Here is a 24929-nt window from a genome sequence, read left to right on the forward strand (position 1 = left end):
AGGATTGGAGAAGTTAAAATCCTGGAATATAAATACATTTTCCTACTACTAACAACATTTATAAAAGTGTAATTACACAGATCTCGAGGCTCAATAACTAAAACTGACTGCACAGAGCAAAGCAGTGTAAGGACATGCCCCCAGTGCACTTGGAGAAGCTACATATATAATATATAAATTCATATTTCACAGCCCTGCAGCTACTAAATTCATACACAAAGGTCTGATGATTTATCCATCTAAAGTCAATAACTAACACCAACAGCAAAATGTACAGAGCACAGCAGTGTGAGGACACAACCCCAGCTACAATCCTGGAATATAAATCCATACTCCACAGTCCTGCTGCTACTAACACCATACATAAAGTCTGATTACACATCTGTCAAGGGAAAATACCTGACACTAGCTGTAGACCTGCATGATCACAGCAAATACAGTGTCACTCAAAGAGGGGGTCTTTTGGTCTCTTTTGGGTAATTGGGGGGTTTGAAGATTCATTAATTCATTAGAAAGTTTCTTATACTGAATTAAGAAATGGGAAAATAAAAGGGGTCCTCATCTCCTGGACAGGGTTGAGAAAAAATACAGAACATCTCCCAGATCCTGCATGAAATACACCAGCCCATGATCAGAGGTGGCTGTAATACTGCTTGTTCCCTCTGGGGGTGCTGCAGGGAAACCAAACACTTCCAGGACTCTGATCTCTGGGGGTTCCATCTATGGAGCCAATTTTTTTGGCAGACAACCCCTTTAATAAGCGTTTAAGTTCCCATTCACCATTGTTATCTATTATCCAAGTAGTTGTGTCCTCCGTTCCCTTTGTGGGGGTGCAGCTGGACTTAATGAACACTTTCTGTATTATTGTGCACCCAGATGACTGGAATTACTGCAATGTAACAAATTGTTACTTTTTATTATGATCTTCTTTACATTCTATAAACAATGAACCGTCTAATATTTGTCCACAAGTTTTATTTAGTAGATTTTTAGGTTTTTCCTGTTATTTCATATTCTTAAATCACTCCCCCCCCCCCCCACTCCCCCTTGTAATGATTTTCTTTAAGGAGGGGGTGGGAGGTTGTTTATTGCTGTCTGCTCCGTCCTCACTAGAGGGCAAAGCAAGTACAACAGTGAGGATATTAAATGCCCAAACTCTGCCAAGAAGAAGAAGAAGAGGAGGAGGAGGAGGCGGCGGAGAGACAGGCAGCGGCAAGAGGAACTCGGGGGCATCAATTAACCCCTCCTCTGCCATAACCAACCTGTATCGGATACTAGAAGGAAATATGGGGAACTACAAGTCTCAGCAACAATAACATCAAGACTGATGAAGGAACTCTGGGAAAAGTGATCATCCTGATCGAAATATCACAAATTTACCTTGTACAGGCGGTTCCCTACTTAAGGACACCCGACTTACAGACGACCCCTAGTTACAGACGGACCCCTCTGCCCCCTGTGACCTCTCTGGATGTTACTATAGTCCCAGGCTGCAATGATCAGCTGTAAGATGTCTGTAATGAAGCTTTATTGATAATCCTTGGTCCAATTACAGCAAAAAATTGTGAAACTTCAATTGTAACTGGGGCAAAAAAAAATAAATTGTCTGGAACTACAATTATAAAATATACAGTTCTGACTTACATACAAATTAAACTTAAGAACAAACCTGCCTGTATCACAAATTTACCTAAAATCAGACTTATAGGAGATGTAAAAGCTTTCGTGTAAAATCTAAAAAAAAAAAAACGCCATCAATGTAGCAGCCACAATACGATTCTATGGGGGTCATTTATCTTTACTTTTCTTCCAGTTTTTTCTTTCTTTTTTTAGAAATTTTTTGGCGCATTGCAATTTTTGCGCCTTTTTGGGGAAATTTTGAAATGTATCTACTATTCCAGATGTGCTAAATGTCGCAAATGATATTTATCTTCATTAAATATTTATATTAAATTGTCTAATATTTGCAACATTTTTTTGGCACAGACAGAACCATACTTAAGGGAAATTTAGAAAATGGAAAGAAATGACTTGCGACATTTGTGGGATATTTTTGCGACATTTGTAATAAATGTCTCAAAAAGACATCTGGGGAAAAAAAACATTTAACACAAGGAAAAAGTGAGATGATAAATAACCAAAAAAGCAGACGGAAAACAACAGGCAAAAAACCAACCAAAACAAACAGAGATAAGATAAATGACCCCCATTTACTGTCCCTTTGATAAGCCAATCAAACCTATCGGGTGCACTGCCCCTTTAATTAAAACTCACTTTTCGCTCCGTAGTTGGGGCAGATTGGTTCTGTTGCTTTGGAATATTCTATAACTTTCAATGTTTCTTCTTCAATGTCAATTCAGTTCGGAAACAAAATTGAAACATAATTTCAATTTTTTTTTTTAACAAAAAACTGAGCTGGGAATGGACCAAAGCGTCCAGCAGCCTCCTCCGATATGTTGTCGGACAAGAGAGATACAAGAACGTAAATTATTAACCCTTCAGCGGCATCACAATCCATGTCGTCTCTGTCTGAGATTCATGTATGTAGCAGAGCTGAGTTTGTCATGTGGCGAAATCACAATGTGTTATCTTTAGGATTTGATCAAAAATCTTACACTATGTCATATCCACCCCCCAGAGCTGCATCACCCTTAGAGCTCTGCTACATCTATAGTGTCAGTGGGTTGTACGGTACCTTGCGGAGTCTGTCGTGCTGGAGTTGTGACCCCATCTGAGCGGATTGGTGCAGTTTGCAATCATTGGGTTCGGACCAGTCACAGCCCTGTACAGTAATCCAATGCAGGGAACTGACGAGACACCCAGTCCCTTAGGGTTAGACTGAGATTTTGGCTCTGGTCACACCACCTACTAAGCAAAGCAACAAGTCCCAAACCCCCCCCCCCCCCCAACCCCACAACATCAGCACGTCAGATCAGAAGGTAAAGACCAACCCTTGTGTCTTCATTCAGAACATGGAATTCGGGCCAAGAGTGTGATTGTAAACCTGCCTAATAGCCACACCCGAGCCAATAATCACAGCGCCCTGCCCCAGCTCTCCCTGCTAATATCTCTGCTACAAAAACACTGCTGGTTCTGTGCTGTGCCCACTTTTGTTTAACCCTTACTTAGATGCTACAGCCATCTGCATGTGACTTATTACTCATCAGCCACAAAGAGATAGTATTATAGTAGTTATATTCTTGTACATAGGGGGCAGTATTATAGTAGTTATATTCTTGTACATAGGGAGCAGTATTATAGTAGTTATATTCCTGTACATAGGGGCAGTATTATAGTAGTTATATTCCTGTACATAGGGGGCAGTATTATAGTAGTTATATTCCTGTACATAGGGGGCAGTATTATAGTAGTTATATTCCTGTACATAGGGGGCAGTATTATAGTAGTTATATTCTTGCACATAGGGGCAGTATTATAGTAGTTATATTCTTGTACATAGGGGACAGTATTATAGTAGTTATATTCTTGTACATAGGGGGCAGTATTATAGTAGTTATATTCTTGTACGTAGGGGGCAGTATTATAGTAGTTATATTCTTGTACATAGGGGGCAGTATTATAGTAGTTATATTCCTGTACATAGGGGGCAGTATTATAGTAGTTATATTCTTGTACGTAGGGGGCAGTATTATAGTAGTTATATTCTTGTACATAGGGGGCAGTATTATAGTAGTTATATTCTTGTACATAGGGGGCAGTATTATAGTTGTTATATTCCTGTACATAGGGGGCAGTATTATAGTAGTTATATTCCTGTACATAGGGGGCAGTATTATAGTAGTTATATTCTTGTACATAGGGGCAGTATTATAGTAGTTATATTCTTGTACATAGGGGGCAGTATTATAGTAGTTATATTCTTGTACATAGGGGGCAGTATTATAGTAGTTATATTCTTGTACGTAGGGGGCAGTATTATAGTAGTTATATTCTTGTACATAGGGGGCAGTATTATAGTAGTTATATTCTTGTACATAGGGGGCAGTATTATAGTTGTTATATTCCTGTACATAGGGGGCAGTATAATAGTAGTTATATTCCTGTACATAGGAGGCAGCATTATAGTAGTTATATTCTTGTACATAGGGGGCAGTATTATAGTAGTTATATTCTTGTACATAGGGGACAGTATTATAGTAGTTATATTCTTGTACATAGCGGGCAGTATTATAGTAGTTATATTCTTGTACATAGCGGGCAGTATTATAGTAGTTATATTCTTGTACATAGCGGGCAGTATTATAGTAGTTATATTCCTGTACATAGGGGGCAGTATTATAGTAGTTATATTCTTGTACATAGCGGGCAGTATTATAGTAGTTATATTCTTGTACATAGCGGGCAGTATTATAGTAGTTATATTCTTATACATAGGGGCAGTATTATAGTAGTTATATTCTTGTACATAGGGAGCAGTATTATAGTAGTTCTATTCTTGTACACAGGGAGCAGTATTATAGTAGTTCTATTCTTGTACATAGGGGCAGTATTATAGTAGTTATATTCTTGTACATAGGGGGCAGTATTATAGTAGTTATATTCTTGTACATAGGGGGCAGTATTATAGTAGTCATATTCTTGTACATAGGGAGCAGTATCATAGTAGTTCTATTCTTGTACACAGGGAGCAGTATTATAGTAGTTATATTCTTGTACATAGGGGGCAGTATTACAGTAGGTATATTCTTGTACATAGGGGGCAGTATTATAGTAGTTCTATTCTTGTACATAGGGGGCAGTATTATAGTAGTTCTATTCTTGTACATAGGGGGCAGTATTATAGTAGTTCTATTCCTGTACATAGGGGGCAGTATTATAGTAGTTATATTCTTGTACATAGGGGGCAGTATTATAGTAGTTATATTCTTGTACATAGGGGGCAGTATTATAGTAGTTATATTCCTGTACATAGGGGGCAGTATTATAGTAGTTATATTCTTGTACATAGGGGGCAGTATTATAGTAGTTATATTCTTGTACATAGGGGGCAGTATTATAGTAGTTATATTCCTGTACATAGGGGGCAGTATTATAGGAGTTATATTCCTGTACATGGGGGCAGTATTATAGTAGTTATATTCTTGTACATAGGGGGCAGTATTATAGTAGTTTATAGTCTTGTACATAGGGGGCAGTATTATAGTAGTTATATTCTTGTACATAGGGGGCAGTATTATAGTAGCTATATTCTTGTACATAAGAGGCAGTATTATAGTAGTTATATTCTTGTACATAGGGGGCAGTATTATAGTAGTTATATTCTTGTACATAGGGGGCAGTATTATAGTAGTTATATTCCTGTACATAGGGGGCAGTATTATAGTAGTTATATTCTTGTACATAGGGGGCAGTATTATAGTAGTTATATTCTTGGACAATGGAACAAATCCCTCTCCAGCTCTGTGTCTGTTACAATGTATCACTTGTAGCCTGGAATCCTGACACTTTAGCTTGCAGTCGGCTTCTTTGCCTGGATACTACTGTAGCGGCGCCTGTGCATTGTGTCTGGTCGGGTCCATTGTCTTCCTCTGACATCAAACTTAATACAATGATTAAACTTATTTACATAAAACTGTAAAATCCCATGGAAAGGACAAATGTGAATTATCTGTTGGCAATAAATGAGGATCTGATGGCGCGGGGCTCATCACTGGGGAGCATTAGGTAGGTCTGCAGTACAGGGGATGACACTGTGCGTCTAGTCTGATAATACCGGGACCTCGGTGTAATTTTCTATCATTAGCGCCTCCGCTAAGTGCACATAATAGTCAGATGTCAGCGACAGGTTACATTCTTGTGTCTCATCTCATTAGCAGAGGAAAAACGGGACGGAGCACAGTGGAGCAGACCGTCATCCAGAATGGCTGCTAAATCCCCGAGCTCAGGACCACACATAGATTTTACACATTATTTTTAACCCCCCTTTGTAAATGAACCCAAAATTTAGCACCTGTGAATACACCTGTTTCATCATATGTTCTCCAGTATCCATTGTGTGCAGTTCATATACTTAGACAACAGTATATTGGATCACGTATGGTCAATAGGACTGAGATGCAGTACCACTCACAGCCTGAGGACAATGTGGCGCTGTTTTTGAAAGGAGCCAGTCATGTTCCTAGTCAAAGTGGGTTAAAATGGGTTTTTCATTATTTCAATTTTCACCATCTATCTTTAGGTAATAGGTACTGTATATGATATTGCTGGGGGTCTGACACCGTGCACCCCCATACTCAATGTAGTATTGGGAGCTGCACATGCTATGCTTTAAATGACAGTGTTGTAACTATTATTGGATAGATTGTTGTATTACAGATCAGTCTTAAAGGGGTTCTCCAGAGGTTGAAAAACATGGCTGCTTTCTTCCAAACACAGCGCCCCTCCTGACCATGGGTATTGTGTGGTATTGCAACTAAGCTCCATTCATTTCTATACAGATGAGTTGCTATACCTGCATACACCATGGTCAGGTGTGGTGCTGTTTTTGGAAGAAAGCAGCCATTTTTTTGCACCTTGGGAGAACCCCTTTAATACAGTCAATGAGATTGAGCTGCAATACCAAGCGCTGCCACTACACATTGTATGGCACTGTACGCAGTAAGCAGTAATGAGGCAGCAGTGCCGTGTCATGCGCATATGATCGCTGCCGGTGTCTACTTCCACTGATTTAATAGGAATGACTAAGGAAAAGTCAAGTCAAAAACAGCCCTGGAAAACCCCTTTAAGGTTACAGAGACCTTTACATGACTAGATCTTTAATCTACAACCTGTGACTTTTATAGCATTTTATAGTTCTGAACCATTGAAGGAAATAAGTTTGGTAACTTTCAGGGGGGTTAGGTTGGTAGATTATTGAGCTAGAGTGAAAGGTGACAGTGAAAATATATCCAGCATGCATTGCAGCCACAGGGCTATGCTCACATCTATTTCGGTGGATGCGTTAAGAGATTTTGTTGCAAATCCTATATATCTCTCCATTACTACTACTACTATTAATAATCACTATTTCTATAGCGCCATTATATTTGGAGGGTGGGTATTAGTCTGATATTCCAGGGAAGGGCATTCCAGAGAATTGGTGCAGCTCTGGTGAAGTCCTGGAGACGTGCTTGAGAGGTTCGAATTAAGGAAGAGATTAATCTAATATCACTGGCAGATCGAAGAGCACGGGTTAGGCAATAAACTGAGATGAGCGAGGAGAGATAGGGGGGTGCAGCATTATGCAGAGCTTTGTGGATGAGGTTGATTATTTTAAACTGTATTGAGAACGAGATGGCAACCAGAGCAGTGACTGGGATAGACTGCAGGTATCCGTGTAGCATGTGGTGTGAAACATACACTCCCCGGCCACTTTATTAGGTACACCTGTCCAACTGCTCGTTAACATTTAATTTCTAATCAGCCAATCACATGGCGGCAACTCAGTGCATTTAGGCATGTAGACATGGTCAAGTCAATCTCCTGCAGTTCTCCCGAGCATCAGTATGGGGAAGAAAGGTGATTTGTGGCCTTTGAACGTGGCATGGTTGTTGGTCCCAGAAGGGCTGGTCTAAGTATTTCAGAAACTGCTGATCTACTGGGATTTTCACGCACAACCATCTCTAGGGTTTACAGAGAATGGTCCGAAAAAGAAAAAACATCCAGTGAGCGGCAGTTCTGTGGGCGGAAATGCCTTGTTGAGGTCAGAGGAAAATGGGCAGACTGGTTCGAGCTGATAGAAAGGCAACAGTGACTCAAATCGCCACCCGTTACATCCAAGGTAGGCAGAAGAGCATCTCTGAACGCACAGTACGTCCAACTTTGAGGCAGATGGGCTACAGCAGCAGAAGACCACACCGGGTGCCACTCCTTTCAGCTAAGAACAGGAAACTGAGGCTACAATTTGCACAAGCTCATCGAAATTGGACAGTAGAAGATTGGAAAAACGTTGCCTGGTCTGATGAGTCTCGATTTCTGCTGCGACATTCGGATGGTAGGGTCAGAATTTGGCGTCAACAACATGAAAGCATGGATCCATCCTGCCTTATATCACCGGGTCAGGCTGGTGGTGGTGGTGTCATGGATCCATCCTGCCTTGTATCAGCGGGTCAGGCTGGTGGTGGTGGTGTCATGGATCCATCCTGCCTTGTATCAGCGGCTCAGGCTGGTGGTGGTGGTGTCATGGATCCATCCTGCCTTGTATCAGCGGGTCAGGCTGGTGGTGGTGGTGTCATGGATCCATCCTGCCTTGTATCAGCGGCTCAGGCTGGTGGTGGTGGTGTCATGGATCCATCCTGCCTTGTATCAGCGGCTCAGGCTGGTGGTGGTGGTGTCATGGATCCATCCTGCCTTGTATCAGCGGGTCAGGCTGGTGGTGCTGGTGTCATGGATCCATCCTGCCTTGTATCAGCGGGTCAGGCTGGTGGTGGTGGTGTCATGGATCCCTCCTGCCTTGTATCAGCGGGTCAGGCTGGTGGTGCTGGTGTCATGGTGTGGGGAATATTTTCTTGGCACTCTTTGGGCCCCTTGGTACAACGCCACAGCCTACCTGAGTATTGTTGCTGACCATGTCCATCCCTTTATGAGCACAATGTACCCTGTAACATCTGATGGCTACTTTCAGCAGGATAATGCGCCATGTCATAAAGCTGGAATCATCTCAGACTGGTTTCTTGAACATGACAATGAGGTCACTGGACACAAATGGCCTCCACAGTCACCAGATCTCAATCCAATAGAGCATCTTTGGGATGTGGTGGAACGGGAGATTCACATCATGGATGTGCAGCCGACAAATCTGCGGCAACTGTGTGATGCCATCATGTCACTATGGGCCAAAATCTCTGAGGAGCTTCCAGCACCTTGTTGTATCTATGCCACGAAGAACTGAGGAAGTTCTGAAGGCAAAAGGGGGTCCATCCCGTTACTAGCATGGTGTACCTAATAAAGTGGCCAGTGAGTGTATGTAATCGGTAAATAGCACCCAGTGTTTTCCATTGCATCCACACAAAAAGGCGGGTGCCACATTTCCATTGCATTTTGAAATGCAATCCAGACGAAAACCGTGAACGTAGCCCCAGAGGTTGTTGCTGCTTTTGGTGCAGTTTTTCATTTTGCAGGGGAAACCTGGGACATAAATGTGTCTCACCTGTTCAGTAAATGTCTCTTATCTGTTACATGGAGAAACTAAACCTAAAACTACGTGAAAACTGAATGTAGTGTGAATACGGCCTTACACTCTCACCCCCACTGGTCACACCTGCCATACAAGACAATTCACCAAACCTGACACCTGACTCCCTCATTATGTACGGAAACTTGTTCTGTTCGGCTCATTTTACCAGAACTAATCCGCTATGTAGATGTCTATAATCATTCTGTCCAACAACCTGGATTGTGTCCAATACCCCCCCCCCCCCCTGTATGATACAGCTTGACGGCCAGGATTACACTGACAAAGCTGAGCTGTAGTAACACCAATCGGCCACTACACACAGAACGGAGCTGTTCTTATGACTGCAGAATCAGCTAATTGTGAAGGGTCCTAAATATCTCCCCAATGGTCTAATATTGATGACCTATCCTACGGTCCGGTCATCAGTATCATCAAGATAGATAACCACTGGAAAAGGGAATCCATAACCAATTGTAACTTTGTAAAACTGCAGCCAGTGTTAGATATTGGCCCTGGAGAGCTGTTAATGTATGATACTAGTAGCAGCAGGACTGTGAAAAATTATTTACATTCCAGAATTGTAGCTCTAAATGGACTGGCGGCGTGTCCTCACACTGCTGTGCTCCTTGCTCTCTGCATGGAGTGGCTTCAAAGCCCAGTGGCGTAACTAGAAGCTGATGGGCCCCAGTGCAATGTCTGTGCTGGGCCCCCGACTATAATGTATGTTTTATAGTAATAGTCTTCTCATATGGGAAAGTGACACCATAAGGGCCCCCTAAGCCTCTTGGGCCCGGGTGCGACCGCAACCTCTGCACCCCCTCAAGTTACGCCCCTGTCAAAGCCCCTCCCCTATGCTCTGTCTGTAGCATTCAACCAGAAGCGGAGGAAGATTTTGGAAGAATAAAACTATCTCTCAATTAAAATATTCCATGATATGGAATTCAGTAAACCCCACCCCTGCTTAGTACAGGACCGCCCCTGAATTGCCATAGGAAGCTTTAGGATCGGCACAGAAGATTAACAGTAAATATAGAAAGTTTTCTTTTATTTCTAGTGATTTGGAGTGGATTCTCCTTCTCGCTGTGATTCCTTTATCCAGCTCCAGGAGGTGACACCCATCTGCGGGGAGATTACACACAATACAGAGAGGACAATGCAGCCGGGTCTCACACCTACATTCTGTACATCTTGTCTCAGGGATAATGTGTTATTAAACCACCCACCCAAATAGCAGCGAGCGCTCAGCCCCGGGCAAAGAGGTGTTACAGCACCTGTTAAATTCTAGGTAGCTAGACACATACAAAACACTAAATCCCAGTCATGTTTATTCAAACCTGGGCGGCGTGATTATTACATGTGCCCCTCGCCCGCAGGGAGTGCCACTTACTCACAGCAAGAGAAAGAATCGCTCCCTATAAACCTTCACTAATTAGGACTATCAGTGCTCGTGAATTAACTAGACTCATAGTTACATAAATAGTCATTACCCTAACCCCCATTATCCCTCCATGTAAACCAGCACTCATCAGCGCTATCAGTGCTCCTCAATAACCTGGACTCATAGTCACAGCAATATTCAACCCCCCACTAACACAGTTATTGCACAGACTACATTATCTCATCGCCATCCTTATATATCCCCCATCATGATATTAATATAACCCATATTACATCATGACACCACTTTTATCTGCTCACACTGCTGTGCTCTTAGTTCCCTGCTTTATCATTCTCAGTGTAAAGGGAATCTGAGTTAAAGCTGGAAAAGGCTTTTGGTTGAATATAGGAGAAATATTTCAGAGCAGATGGAATTTATCTGACTTTGAACCGCCCTGACCTTTAGCTTGTACCCAGACTGTGCCTGACCTCCACTTGCGCTGACCTTGGATTGTACCTGGATTATACTTGACCTTCACTTTCCCTGACCTTGGATTGTACCCAGACTATGCCTAACCTCCACTTGCCCTGACTTTGGATTGTACCCAGACTATGCCTGACCTGACCTTTAGCTTGTACCCAGACTATGCCTGACCTCCACTTGCCCTGACCTTTAGCTTGTACTCAGACTATGCCTGACCTCCACTTGCCCTGACCTTGCATTGTACCCAGACTATGCCTGACCTCCACTTGCCCTGACCTTGCATTGTACCCAGACTATGCCTGACCTCCACTTGACTTGATCTTGGATTGTCCCAGACTATGCCTGACCTCCACTTGCCCTGACCTTGCATTGTACCCAGACTATACCTGTCCTCCACTTACCCTGACCTTGGATTGTCCCAGACTATACCTGTCCTCCACTTACCCTGACCTTGGATTGTCCCAGACTATACCTGTCCTCCACTTACCCTGACCTTGGATTGTCCCAGACTATACCTGTCCTCCACTTACCCTGACCTTGGATTGTGCCCAGACTTTAGTACCGAAAAAAGGTAACAATAATATTCATATAATTTTAAAACATAATACTGTATTTTAGATAACCAACCTGGATAAACATACACACAGAAAAAAAGTCTGACTCTAAAGGTCTGTACACACTACGTATAAGTAAAATACCAATGCATTACAAGACTATATACAAAAAGCAGCAAAGAAACCTCCATATTAATAGAAAATGTCTCATAAAAGCCAGTACAATAAATATAGATACATATAGATCTGAGATTATTGGCTGAATATAGGAGAAATCTTTCAGATCTAACTTTGAACCGCCCTGACCTTTGGCTAGTATCTAGACTATGCCTGACCTCCACTTGCTCTGACTTTTAGTTTGTACCCAGACTATGCCCGATCTCCGCTTGTCCTGACCTTTGGCTTGTACCCAGACTGTGGCTGACCTCACTTGCTCTATCCTTTGGCTTGTATCAAGACTGTGCCTGATCTCCACTTTCAGTAATCTCGGCTTGTACCCAGACTATGCCTGACCTTGGATTGTACCCAGAATATGCCTGACCTCCACAAGCCCTGACCTTGGATTGTATCCAGACTATGCCTGACCTTCAATTTCCCTGACCTTTTGCTTGTACCCAGACTATGCCCAATTTCCACTTTCCCTGACCTTGGATTGTGCCCAGACTGTGTCTGACCTCCACTTGCGCTGACCTTGGACTGTACCCGGACTGTGTATGACCTCCACTTTCCCTGACCTTGGACTGTACCCAGACTGTGTCTGACCTCCACTTGCGCTGACCTTGGCCTGTGACTTCTTTCCTCCCTAACCCCTGGTGCCTCATACTGATGTCACCAGTCAGCCAGCTGAACCTACGAGAGGTAGGAGCCTTGTGATCCTGTTGTAGGGAAGTCCAGATCCCTACACAGGTTATAAAGTAGTTAAACCCACAGGGTCACTTGGAGTAGCCCCAAGTCAAACCAGTCTGGTGGCACCGCCGGAGCATAATTACACCAAACCCTCTTACCAATCATTTCTACCAAAAGGACTGGGCATTGCCTGGCATAAGGAGCCGTGTAACCCTTCCAACACCCTCAACTGACCCTCCTCCTATCATCATGATGGTAACTTTCCAAGCAGTAAGATGAATGGAAGTGAAAGGTGAAGACCAATCCCACCACTACACATCCTGCGAGAGCGAGGGAGTATTGTCAGGAAGGAGATCCCCTCCCTGTGGTCCTGAGCACCTCTCATCTGTCCCATTGTCCTCCTGTGAATCTCTCATCCACTCCCCATCTCCACTTTTGTGTCTTTTGCTTCCTTTTGGGTGGAAGCAGCAATAAAAGTGATGTAATAATCCTGTGTGATGTATTGTGTATGAATCAGTCTGGCTGCTGGCGATAGTGACTGCGCTACAGTATATAGAAGCCACATGCTGGCAGTGCCACCAACCACCGCAGGGGGGGTCAGACATTGCCCTGGAGAGATAAATATATCTCTGCAAAAATAGATTTATATCTCAGGAATGTAGCTCCTCCTAGGGGTGTGTCCTCACACTGCTGTGCTCTGAGCGTTCTGCAGCCGCTGTTAGGTATTCTCCCTGTGTAATCAGACCTCCATGTATTTTAGTAGCAGCTGCAGGATTGTTATATATGAATACAGGCGGTCCCCTACTTAAGGACACCCGACTTACAGACGACCCATAGTTACAGACGGACCCCTCTGCCCACTGTGACCTCTGGTGACCTCTCTGGATGTTACTATAGTCCCAGACTGCAATAATCAGCTTAAAAGTGTCTGTAATGAAACTTTATTGATAATCCCTGGTCCCATTACTGCAAAAAAATTTTGAAAAAAAATTTGTCTGGATCTACAATTATAAAATATACAGTTTCGACTTACATACAAATTCAACTTAAGAACAAACCTACGGACCCTATCTTGTACGTAACCCCGGGACTGCCTGTATAGCAGGATTGTAGGCTTGTAGCTACCTCAACTGCACTGTGTTCTGTCCTCACACTGCTGTGCTCTTAGCGCTCTGTAGCCATTGTTAGGTATTGTCCCTGGGGCAGTTGTGAAATAATAACTCTATGTATGTTATTAGTAGTAACAGGACTGCAAAAATACATTTATATCTCAGCATTGTAGCTTCTCCGAGTGCCCTGTGTCCTCACACTGCTGTGCTCTAATCTTTAGCCATTGTTAAATATTGTCCCTGGAGAAATGTGTGATCATATATCTATGTATGTTATTAGTACTCACAGGCCAGGATTTATATACCAGGATAGTAGCTTCCCCTACTACACTGGGGTGTGTCCTCACACTGCTGTGCTCTTAGCTCTCTGTAGCCAGTGTTAGGTATTGTCCCTGGAGAGATGTGTTATAATACCTCTATGTTTGTTAGTATTAGTAACAGGACTGTGAAAACGCATTCATCTCTCAACATTTTGGCTCCTGCAAGTACATTGGGCGTTTATCCTCACACTGCTGTGCTCTTAACTCTCTGCATTGAACTTATCCACAGCCCTTTACCTCTGCTCTGACCAAACGCTGTAGCAGACTTTTGGCTAAATACTACAGAAGCCACTCAGAGGAGTCAGCGGGGGTGGGGTAGTTCGTTGCAGAGGGCTCAGCAGTGTAATAATAATAATAATTAATTATTTATATAGCGCACAGATTACGCAGCGCTGCACAGAACTTGCCAAATCAGTCCCTGTCCCCAATGGGGCTCACAATATAATCAACTTGCCAGTATGTTTTGAGGTGTGGGAGGAAACCGGAGGAAACCCACGCAAACACAGAGAGAACATACAAACTCTTTGCAGATGTTGACCCTGGGAATTTGAACCCAGGACCCAGCGCTGCGAGGCTGTAATGCTAACTACTAAGCCACAGTGCTGCAAGGCTGTAATGGTAACCACTAAGCCACCCTGCTGCAAGGCTGTAATGGTAACCACTAAGCCACCCTGCTGCAAGGCTGTAATGCTAACCACTAAGTCACCGTTCTGCAAGGCTATAATGCTAACCCCTTATCCACCATGCCACCTAGCAGTGTACGAATTCTGGAATATAAATCCATTTTTCACAGTCCTGCTGCTACTAACAAATCACACCAAGGTAATCAGCCAGTACCACACATGACTTAGTTACAGTATATGATGGGGATTGTAGTTCTCTATAGGGAGTAGTTGATTCTAGTATTATGCATGAAGCGTCAGCACCCGTCACTCAGTATTACTGTGCTCCGCAGACAATTGTTGTCCTTATTTTGGCTGTCGGCCAACGTACTACTTACAAGGCTCTCTATTTGCACCCATTGCCCTTTCCATAGGTTTTGGACGCTGTTATATTGACATGACTTATTGAATGACCATAAAGGTCGGACCCTGAAGAGGGGCAAATCTGACTCTCCTCATCCCATTGTACATGAGATGAGTCAAGTTTAGTGTTTGCAGGGGTAGTGTCACTTCAGATGCCCCTATCTTCTGTTCTATAGCACCCAGACACATGCTGCTGGTGTCATATTAAAGAAGCTCATTGTTCACACCCCATAACACTTATGGTTCTGTGTGCTGCAGAACTGGACTTACAGACAGGCAGGAATTAGATCTTTCTCTCTCACATTTCCAACTATGTCTTTTGCTGTCTGTAGCTCACAAAGCCATAAGCTGAAAGATAAGATCCTCATTTTAAATATGACTCTGCAACTACTAAACTTGACTCATCTCATGTGAAAATGAGGGGAGAAGAGTCACATTTGCCTGATTTTGGGAGAGATTTTTTATGGGATTTTTATTGAGAACACATGAATGCTTGGAAATGCTTAGCATGCAGGTGGCCAGAATATGTATCCCTCCACCGGGGGACGGGGCGGTGGGGTGCCGGGGGGGGGCGCCCAGGCTTGTCGTTTGTGGTGACTCACAGTGGAAGTTTGTGGTTCGCCACCAAGACAAGAGAAAACATCTCTGAAGTTTTCTTGAACTCCTCAGCCCTCGGTCACCTCTCCAGAACGCAGACTCCCATCTGGAGACCCAAATATATCCGTATAATTCTACTCTCTGTTCAGGTGCCCACAGGAAACAACTCACTGCCCCCCTCCCCAAAATAAACCAAAGTTTGGGAAGAGCCGGGGAGATACTATTTCAGCTGCAGCCCACTCTGGGTGGGTTCTCTTCCTTTCTAAAATAAAATTCAGACCATTTCCCGACCGCAACATCTCCAAGAGCTTAGAAGAGAATGGAAAGAGTCCGATAAACACGCGGTGATAAGTCCGAGGTATCGGGGGGAGAGGCTGTGCCCACCCGGATGTGTATACATGGAAAATATATATATATACTACAAGTGGAATCCACAGCAGATGGCAGGGAATGGTATCACGCAGGGTGTAGGACTGAGTCACTGACACCCAGGGTGGGGACGGCAGGCGAGAGGATATTCTAAGGAGAAGGGTGTGGGGCTGCAGGAGGGGAGGGGGAGGAGGGTGTGGGGCTGCAGGAGGGGAGGGGGAGAAGGGTGTGGGGCTGCAGGAGGGGAGAAGGGAGGATTAGACAATGCAAACACCACATGGCACAATGCAGGTCCTGCCCGGGTACAGGGTGTCAAGCTACAGTGCCAGGGGGATGAATTGGGGGCTACAATGAGAAGCGAGTGGGATTAAGATTATTCTGTAAACATCATAGTCACACATCCCATTGCTCCGTTTAGTTACATAGTAATCCTCCTCAATTGAGTATTACATTGGGAAACGTTATAGGAAACTTTATTTACACACAATATGGAGGTATTATATAGGTACTGTGTGACACTATTATTTAGACATTATATTGGGGATATTATATAGGTACTATGTGACGCTATAATTTAGACATTATACGGGGGTAGTATAGAAGTACAGTATAGCACTGTTGCATTGACATTAAATTAAGGTATTATTGAGTTAATATGCGTCACTGTTATTCCGACATTATATGGAGGTATTACTTAGACGCTATATGGCGCTATTACATGAACATTATTGACACAGTTATTCAGACATTATATGGGGGGATTATATAGATACCATATGACACTATTATTTAGACACTATATAACACTATTATTTAGACATTACTTGGAGCTATTATTAAGACGTTAATTTAGATGGTTTTTAAGCAATAGACCAGTGATGGCGAACCTTTTAGAGACCGAGTGACCAAACTTCAACCAAAATCCACTTATTTACTGTGAAGTGCCAACATGGCATTTTAGCAGTAACATATTGCTACCTGTTCTCCCACATCTTTCAATTGTATCAGCTGCCTGAAGCCACCAATACAGTTGAAAGAAGGAGGGCAAATTCACTCTCATTGTAGCTTCTCTCCAGGGTCTCTTTACAGAAAGAATGGTGGGTCCAGCAGGATGAGCTCCAAAGATATTGCAGTTCTGTCCACACCTTCTAATTTTACCAGCAGTTCCAAACAGCCAATGAAGTGTTGCTTTAAAATATCACAGAGAGCAGCAACTCTTGAGTTGCCTGGGACAGCAGGAAGATTTGGTCTTGTTTGGTGAACTCGGTCCTGGGGTGATGGCCTGAGTGCCCACAGAAATGGCTCTGAGTGCCACCTCTGGCACCAGTGCCATAGGTTCGCCACCACTGCAATAGGTGGTGCTATTATTTAGACATTATATAAAGGTGCTGTGTAGGTATGTAAATATATAGGTACATTATATAGTTACTATATGGTACCATTAGATTACATTATAAAGAGGTATTAATTAGACACTATGGGGCACATTTACTTACCTGGTCCCTGCGCGATCCCCGATCCGGAATGTCCAGCGGAATGCCCATCTGCCACGATTCAAGAGGATCGTGCGCCCGATTTCCTGCTTGTGTCGCTTCCCCGATCAAGTCTGCAGGTGTTCACCATCTTCTTCCCGGTGTATGGAACTGAATTGGATGCGACACAAATTTAAATGTTAAATCCCGCGCTTAGTCCAGATCCGTTGGATCATCCGCCGTCCATCCGGCCCCCCCGATTGATGTTGCGTGAAAGCCGATCGTGTGCGACACAATCACCGGCAAGTCGGGAAACCTGACGAAAATGCGGCTGCGGAACCCCTAGTAAATAAGCCCCCATATGACTCGATAATCTGGAGCTATTATTTGGGCACCACATGGCACTGTATTTTCAGGCACTTATCCACTTCACTACATAGAGGTATTATCTAGGCTCTATATGATACTGTTATGTGGACAGTATTTGGAGGTATCATTTAGGTAGTATATGTCGCTGTTTTTTATCACATGGAGATATTATTTGCACATTTTATAGCATTGGTATTGATCCACAGTATGAAAGCATCTAACACTCTATCTCACATGCTTTGAGGATACGTCTATTGCTCGGGGGCTTTGGTGGTGATATTTAGATAACATTATTTTGACACTGTATGAAGGTGCTTTTAATTTACTGCCTGCCATTGCTATTTGGATAATATCTGGTGTGGTTTTGGTGGTGTTATGGTGCTATTAGGTATTTGCACTGTATAGAAGTTTTATTAAGGTATATGAGGGCTCTGTATGGCGGTAATATTTACATCAGACATGGCGGAATTGTCTTATGTTGATGTATTTGTGCAATTTGCTATGGAGTCATCCTATAAGCAGGATAAAAAGTGCCATTTTTCCTCTGTTTTTAATTATACGACTTAAAGGGGAAGTCTCTATTTACAAATGGAGGAAGCAGTAATGACCACTCTCGTCCCGTCCTTATCCGAAATCCGTAGCGTCGCCCTCTCCAACCCTCGTGCCATGAAAATTGAATTTTCTCTGGGGCCTCGAGACGATCAGATACATAGTAGAAAACATGTGTTTAACTCATCTTTTTCAGATTCTGAAATATACAAAACACAAAATGCTCCGATCTTAACCAGCAGAAACGGGCAAAACCATGAAGATGTCGAGACTTAGCCAAGCGCCCCAAGGCCGTGACTTTCATCCCGGAGCCAAAAGAACGGAGCGGAAAATATCGCTCTGCCAAAGTCAGTGGAAAATCACAACGCGGTGTCAGAGCAGATTTCCATGTTTTCCATGTGGGTTTCTAGATAACCCACAGACGTAGAGCGTTCCGAGAGATTGGAGGAAAGTTCCATTTTTTGTTACATTTTTGTCACATTTTCTCGGAAGTGTTTTTGATGGGTGGGGCATATGGAGAGTAGGAGGGGTCATTGCATCGCAATTAGCAAACATTTTCATGCGTTTTGATGTGTCAGCTATGTCTGTCTCCGGGGCAATGCTTTTTTTTTACGTAAAGATCCAGGACTAGTGATGAGCGGTTCAGGTCCCCGACGAGCATTCTGGTCTCTAAACCCAGAAATGCCCGCGAACTGGCGGACGGTCCAAGGAGGCAGAACAGGGATTATAAGAGACACAGAGCTGTCAGTCAGAATAATGGGGCGTGGCTCACTATTATATACATATATGAGAGAGAGAAGAGTCAGAGACACAAGACATGAGTCAGGAAAGCTTATTTGCATATCAGAAAAACATCTGTAACTAAGGTACAGAGCCTCACTGGCAGCTAATTTTAGGTGATTTTAAAGGGGTTTTCTGACAAGACAAGTTAGGCCCTATCCACAGGATAGGGACTAACTTGCTAATCGGCGGGGATCTCCCTTGGACCCCTTGTTGCTCCCTGAGATTAATGAAGCAGGCGGCCACACATGACCGTTCTGCACCATTCATCTCTATGGAGCTGACGGAGATTGCTGGGCTCCGCGCCCAGACCGACAACCGGATGACTGAAGTACCTGGGACTCCTTCGGAACCTGCATTCTCGTGATCTGTGGGTTCTCATTACTGAGACCCCCACCAATCAGCAAGTTAAGTCCTATCCGGTTTAGTATTTTTTTTTTTTTTTGTTTTATGCTTTTGCTAAATATTTTTTTGCGGCTCTAGTGATGCTTTCATTTGACATCCAAACAATTTGAGTATATTTAGAATTTTTTTGGAGAGAAAAAAAATTGGAAAAAAATTTAAAAAGTTTTCCTTTTATAACTTAAAACGACTGATTTAACAAAAAAAACTTTATAGCAGAAAGTAATTCCCTCGCTTGTACATTTATGACAATACCAAACACGTCGCCTTTTACCAATAGACAATAATTACAAAGCAGCCGTAACGCAGAAGAACAAGTGATGAGCGCGGTTCATGTTACATTGAATAGTAGTCACACATTACAAGGACACATTATTCTTACAGTGATTTATTCATTTTATTACAAGTAGCTGATCATTTTAGATCTACAGATTGCAGTAGGTGCCAATAATTTGCCATCTTAAAGGGGTCTTCCCATTTCAGGAAATCAATTTCAATGCTTTTATGTTAAAAAGTTATACCCTTTTCTAATATCCTTTCTGTATCAATTCCAGATCTCTGCTTGCTGTCAGTCTAAGGAAATCTTCTATGTTCACCACCAGTTGACAGAAATCTGACCATGGTCACACAGGTGCACGGCTCGTTAGTATCAGAGAGTAATCAGAGCTGTGTGATATAACGAGCCGCGCACCTGTGTGATATAACGAGCCGCGCACCCGTGTGATATAACGAGCCACGCACCTGTGTGATATAACGAGCCGCGCACCTGTGTGATATAACGAGCCGGGTACCTGTGTGATATAACGAGCCGCGCACCTGTGTGATATAACGAGCCGCGCACCTGTGTGATATAACGAGCCGCGCACCTGTGTGATATAACGAGCCGCGCACCTGTGTGATATAACGAGCCGCGCACCCGTGTGATATAACGAGCCGCGCACCTGTGTGATATAACGAGCCGCGCACCTGTGTGAGATAACAAGCCGTGCACCTGTGTGATATAACGAGCCGTGCACCTGTGTGATATAACGAGCTGCGCACCTGTGTGATATAACGAGCCGGGCACCTGTGTAATATAACGAGCCGTGCTCCTGTGTGATATAACAAGCCGTGCACCTGTGTGATATAACGAGCCGTGCACCTGTGTGATATAACGAGCCGCGCACCTGTGTGATATAACGAGCCGTGCACCCGTGTGATATAACGAGCCGTGCACCTGTGTGATATAACGAGCCGTGCACCCGTGTGATATAACGAGCCGTGCACCTGTGTGAGATAACAAGCCGTGCACCTGTGTGATATAACGAGCCGTGCACCTGTGTGATATAACGAGCCGCGCACTTGTGTGATATAAGGAGCCGCGCACCTGTGTGATATAACGAGCTGCGCACCTGTGTGATATAACGAGCCGGGCACCTGTGTAATATAACGAGCCGTGCTCCTGTGTGATATAACAAGCCGTGCACCTGTGTGATATAACGAGCCGTGCACCTGTGTGATATAACGAGCCGCGCACCTGTGTGATATAACGAGCCGCGCACCTGTGTGATATAACGAGCCGTGCACCTGTGTGATATAACGAGCCGCGCACCTTGTGATATAACGAGCCGCGCACCTGTGTGATATAACGAGCCGTGCACCCGTGTGATATAACGAGCCGTGCACCTGTGTGATATAACGAGCCGTGCACCCGTGTGATATAACGAGCCGTGCACCCGTGTGATATAACGAGCCGTGCACCTGTGTGATATAACGAGCCGTGCACCTGTGTGATATAACGAGCCGTGCACCCGTGTGATATAACGAGCCGTGCACCTGTGTGATATAACGAGCCGTGCACCTGTGTGATATAACGAGACGTGCACCTGTGTGATATAACGAGCCGTGCACCTGTGTGATATAACGAGCCACACACCTGTGTGATATAATGAGCCGTGCACCTGTGTGATATAACGAGCCGCGCACCTGTGTGATATAACGAGCCGTGCACCTGTGTGATATAACGAGCCGCGCATCTGTGTGATATAACGAGCCACACACCTGTGTGATATAACGAGCCGTGCACCTGTGTGATATAACGAGCCGCGCACCTGTGTGATATAACGAGCCGCGCACCTGTGTGATATAACGAGCCGCGCACCTGTGTGATATAACGAGCCGCGCACCTGTGTGATATAACGAGCCGGGCACCTGTGTGATATAGCGAGCCATGCACCTGTGTGATATAACGAGCCGTGCACCTGTGTGATATAACGAGCCATGCACCTGTGTGATATAACGAGCCGTGCACCTGTGTGATATAACGAGCCATGCACCTGTGTGATATAACGAGCCGTGCACCTGTGTGATATAACGAGCCGCGCACCTGTGTGATATAACGAGCCGTGCACCTGTGTGACCACAGTCAAATTTCTGTCCACTCAAAGTAACCATAGAAGCTTTCTATAGAATGACAGCAAGCAGAGATCTAGAAAACTGTCAGGAATTGATACAGAAAGTATATTGGAAAATTGTAGATTTACAGATAATTAGGAATTAAATCTACACATAGGAGGCGGGAGAGGGAAAATACAGACATCTGCAGTACAGTCAGTCTACAGTACGTACAAGATAGGGACTGTAGGTTTGTACTTAAGTCGAATTTGTATGTAAGTCGGATTTAAGATCGCGGTCCCGTTATAACAGTGGATTGTAAAGCACTTCTGTGCGCATAAAGAACAAGCCAAGTATAACGCAACCGCGATCTTAGTGATGCAAGCGGAGGGGGAGGTAACTAAGGACGCTGTCGCACGATACCAGCGGCTTGTTCTTTATGCGCACGGAAGCAGTTTACAAGCCACCGGTATCGTGCGACAGCGTCCTTAGTTACCTCCCCCTCCGCTTGCATCACTAAGGAGGCAGCGGCACACAAGAGCAGGATAAGTGCTACTGAGATCCGAGGAACGGGTCAACCCCAGATACAAACGGGGTCCTCGGCCGCGCATGCCGTTCGCAACTAGGGGTTGTTCGTAACTCGGATCGTCGTAAGTCGGGGACTGCCTGTACTCTTATGATACTTAAATCCTCGGGTTTTGACAATAGTGGATTATAATATAGGTAGTTTGGGCAGTAGCCCAGGGCCCGAGCCTTCTAGGGGGCCGATGGTCACCCAAACTACCCACCAGATTTTATACTCATAAGGAGCTTCACCCATGAAATCCTCGTACATCTGTTACTGCTCTCAATACACATGTACACAAGAGACATTTCAGGACCTTTGAAAGGTCCTCCAAAGGTCCTGTAACCGCAGATTGAAAGCAGCAGAAGGGACACCTCCTCCATTCCCCAAGAAGCTGATTCTAGGGGAATAATAGAATCATAAAAATAAAAATAATTTGAAAAAAATACAAAAATTTGCTAAAATATCCTATAATAAAGGGAAGCACATTGCTCATATAATAAAACAAGTCCCGCTGTCCTCATTATGCGACGGAGCACCCCCCCCCCCCTATAACGGGAACCATTGTACCCAAAATATTTACTCTAACTGCAAGCCTGAGCCCCCAAATTTTATTCTGAGCTGATGTGATGTATATTCATATGACTATAATATGGCGTCGCCCCCTGTATTACGGACGGGCGTGTAACGCAATGTCTTCCAGCAGAGATTACAGCGCAGTCCACCTGGACCTTGTATCCCAGCACAGAATAGATGAGATTATTGCGGAGGAGCCGGCACAGGAATCTCCCTTCCCTCCCTCTATTCATATTTACTTTTCCCTGCCAAAAATAAATTAAAAAATAAAAGGCGATCTCGCGGCGGGAAGCCATGGCAGCGCTAAGCCGAGTCCCCACGTACAATCAGACACCTGTGTAATCACCCTACACAATGCCGGGATATCTCTCCCCTGGAAAATCTCCACAATCCTTATTATGTTCCCATTCAAACCTATGGCTTAAGAGCTGCAACCTGACACTGAGCTGACCCATGTGCTGCACCGCTCACAATAAAAGCCGCCGGCCCTCCCCTTTAAATCTCAGATCCAGAGGCTTGAGATGGTGAGATTGTGCGGAAACAATAAAAACGCGGCTCCGTGACTGTCCGCCATTGTAAAAACTTTCACGCATTGTTTAGTTTATTTGGGGCATGACGGCATATAGGGATGAAAAGACGCTAGGGCGGGGGAGGGGAAGTGTCAACGCATCGGAGGTCATTTCAGGCTCGGGGGGGGGGAAAAAGTTGTCACTTATGTTTTTACTTAATTTCTTTCATTTTTCAGGGCGTTTGTGCCGGACTGGTTAATACTGATACAAACCTGTAGCAGAATTATAGCACAGATGTGAATTAAAGGGATATTCCAGAATGTACTTTTTCAATCACCTATCCTTAGGAGAGAGCATCCATATCAGTTTGGTGGGTGTTTGACACCCAGCACCCCCATCGACCACCTATGACAGTGATGGCGAACCTATGGCACGGGTGCCAGAGGTGGGACTCAGAGCTCTTTCTATGGGCACTCAGGCCATCACCCAAGGACAGAGTTCACCAAACACTTCCAATCTTCCTGCAGTCCCAGGCAAATTAAGGGATGCTGCTCTCTCAGTGCTATTCGACACTTCGTTGGCTGTTTGGAACTGTGGGAAAAGTGAGGTTTTGACAGAACTGCATTATCTTTAGAGGTCATCATGCTGGACCCGACCATTGTTCCTTCTTTTAACTGGTGGCCTCAGGCGGCTGATACAATTGAAAGATGTGGAAGAACAGGTAGCAATAAGTTACTGCTTAAAATTTCATGTTGGCACTTCACAGTAAATACGTGGATTTCAGTTGCAGTTTGGGCACTCGGTCTCTAAAAGGTTCGGCATCACTGACCTATGACTACAGCACTGGCTTCTTCAATGTCTACCTAATACAGCGCCATTTATTGTTTAGAGGCAGTGATTGGTATTGCATCTAAAGCCTATTCATTTAAAGGGGGTTGAGCTACAAATAGACTATGGGGCTTATTTACTGAGGGTTCTTCGGATCGCACTTTCATTGGCTTTTAGAAATTTTCGTGATTTTCGCCGCTATGACAGGGGAAGGGGATTGTGTCGCACGGGCCGACTTTCATGAAATCGGGGGCGGGCTGTCGTATGATCTGAAGGACTCAGAGTGAGCGTGGGATTAAACTTTAAAATTGTGTCGCAACCAATGCACTTACATGCACCAGGAAGAAGAAGGTGCACTCTGGGGACCTGAGCGGGGAAGCGACACCTGCAGGATATCGGGCGCACGAACTTAGTGACTCCCCGCACAGCGCATTATACACGGACAATGCACTTACATGCACCAGGAAGAAGAAGGTGAACTCTGGGGACCTGAGCGGGGAAGCGACACATGCAGGATATCGGGGGCATGATCTTTGTGAATCGCAGCACAGTGCTTTCTCGATGGACAATGCACAGCGGGGATTGCGCAGGACTGGATAAGTAAATGTGCCCATATGGGCGCCGCTGGGGCAGGGATTTCAAAGGGGTTT

At 44.3% G+C, this 24929-nt stretch overlaps 1 protein-coding gene across 6 annotated transcripts in view; it reads right to left on the minus strand.

The window, feature by feature from the left end:
• Positions 1–24929, minus strand: part of ZBTB7C (zinc finger and BTB domain containing 7C) — a 113343-nt gene that overhangs the window by 17116 nt on the left and 71298 nt on the right. Inside the window, exon 2 of one of the 6 annotated variants that reach the window (XM_072133104.1) lies at positions 17353–17499. The exons of 3 other annotated variants lie outside the window; for them this stretch is intronic. Coding sequence is in view for 1 of the 3 variants with exons in the window: in XM_072133091.1 (XP_071989192.1) it covers positions 2696–2760 (65 nt within the window). In the remaining 2 variants the exon portion in view is untranslated. Of the gene's footprint in view, positions 1–2274; positions 2403–2695; positions 2880–17352; positions 17500–24929 lie in introns of those variants that run through there. 2 more of the 6 variants (XM_072133091.1, XM_072133110.1) reach the window with 2 other exon arrangements.

This window comes from Engystomops pustulosus, chromosome 1 (assembly GCF_040894005.1).
Source record: "Engystomops pustulosus chromosome 1, aEngPut4.maternal, whole genome shotgun sequence".
NCBI lineage: Eukaryota > Metazoa > Chordata > Amphibia > Anura > Leptodactylidae > Engystomops > Engystomops pustulosus.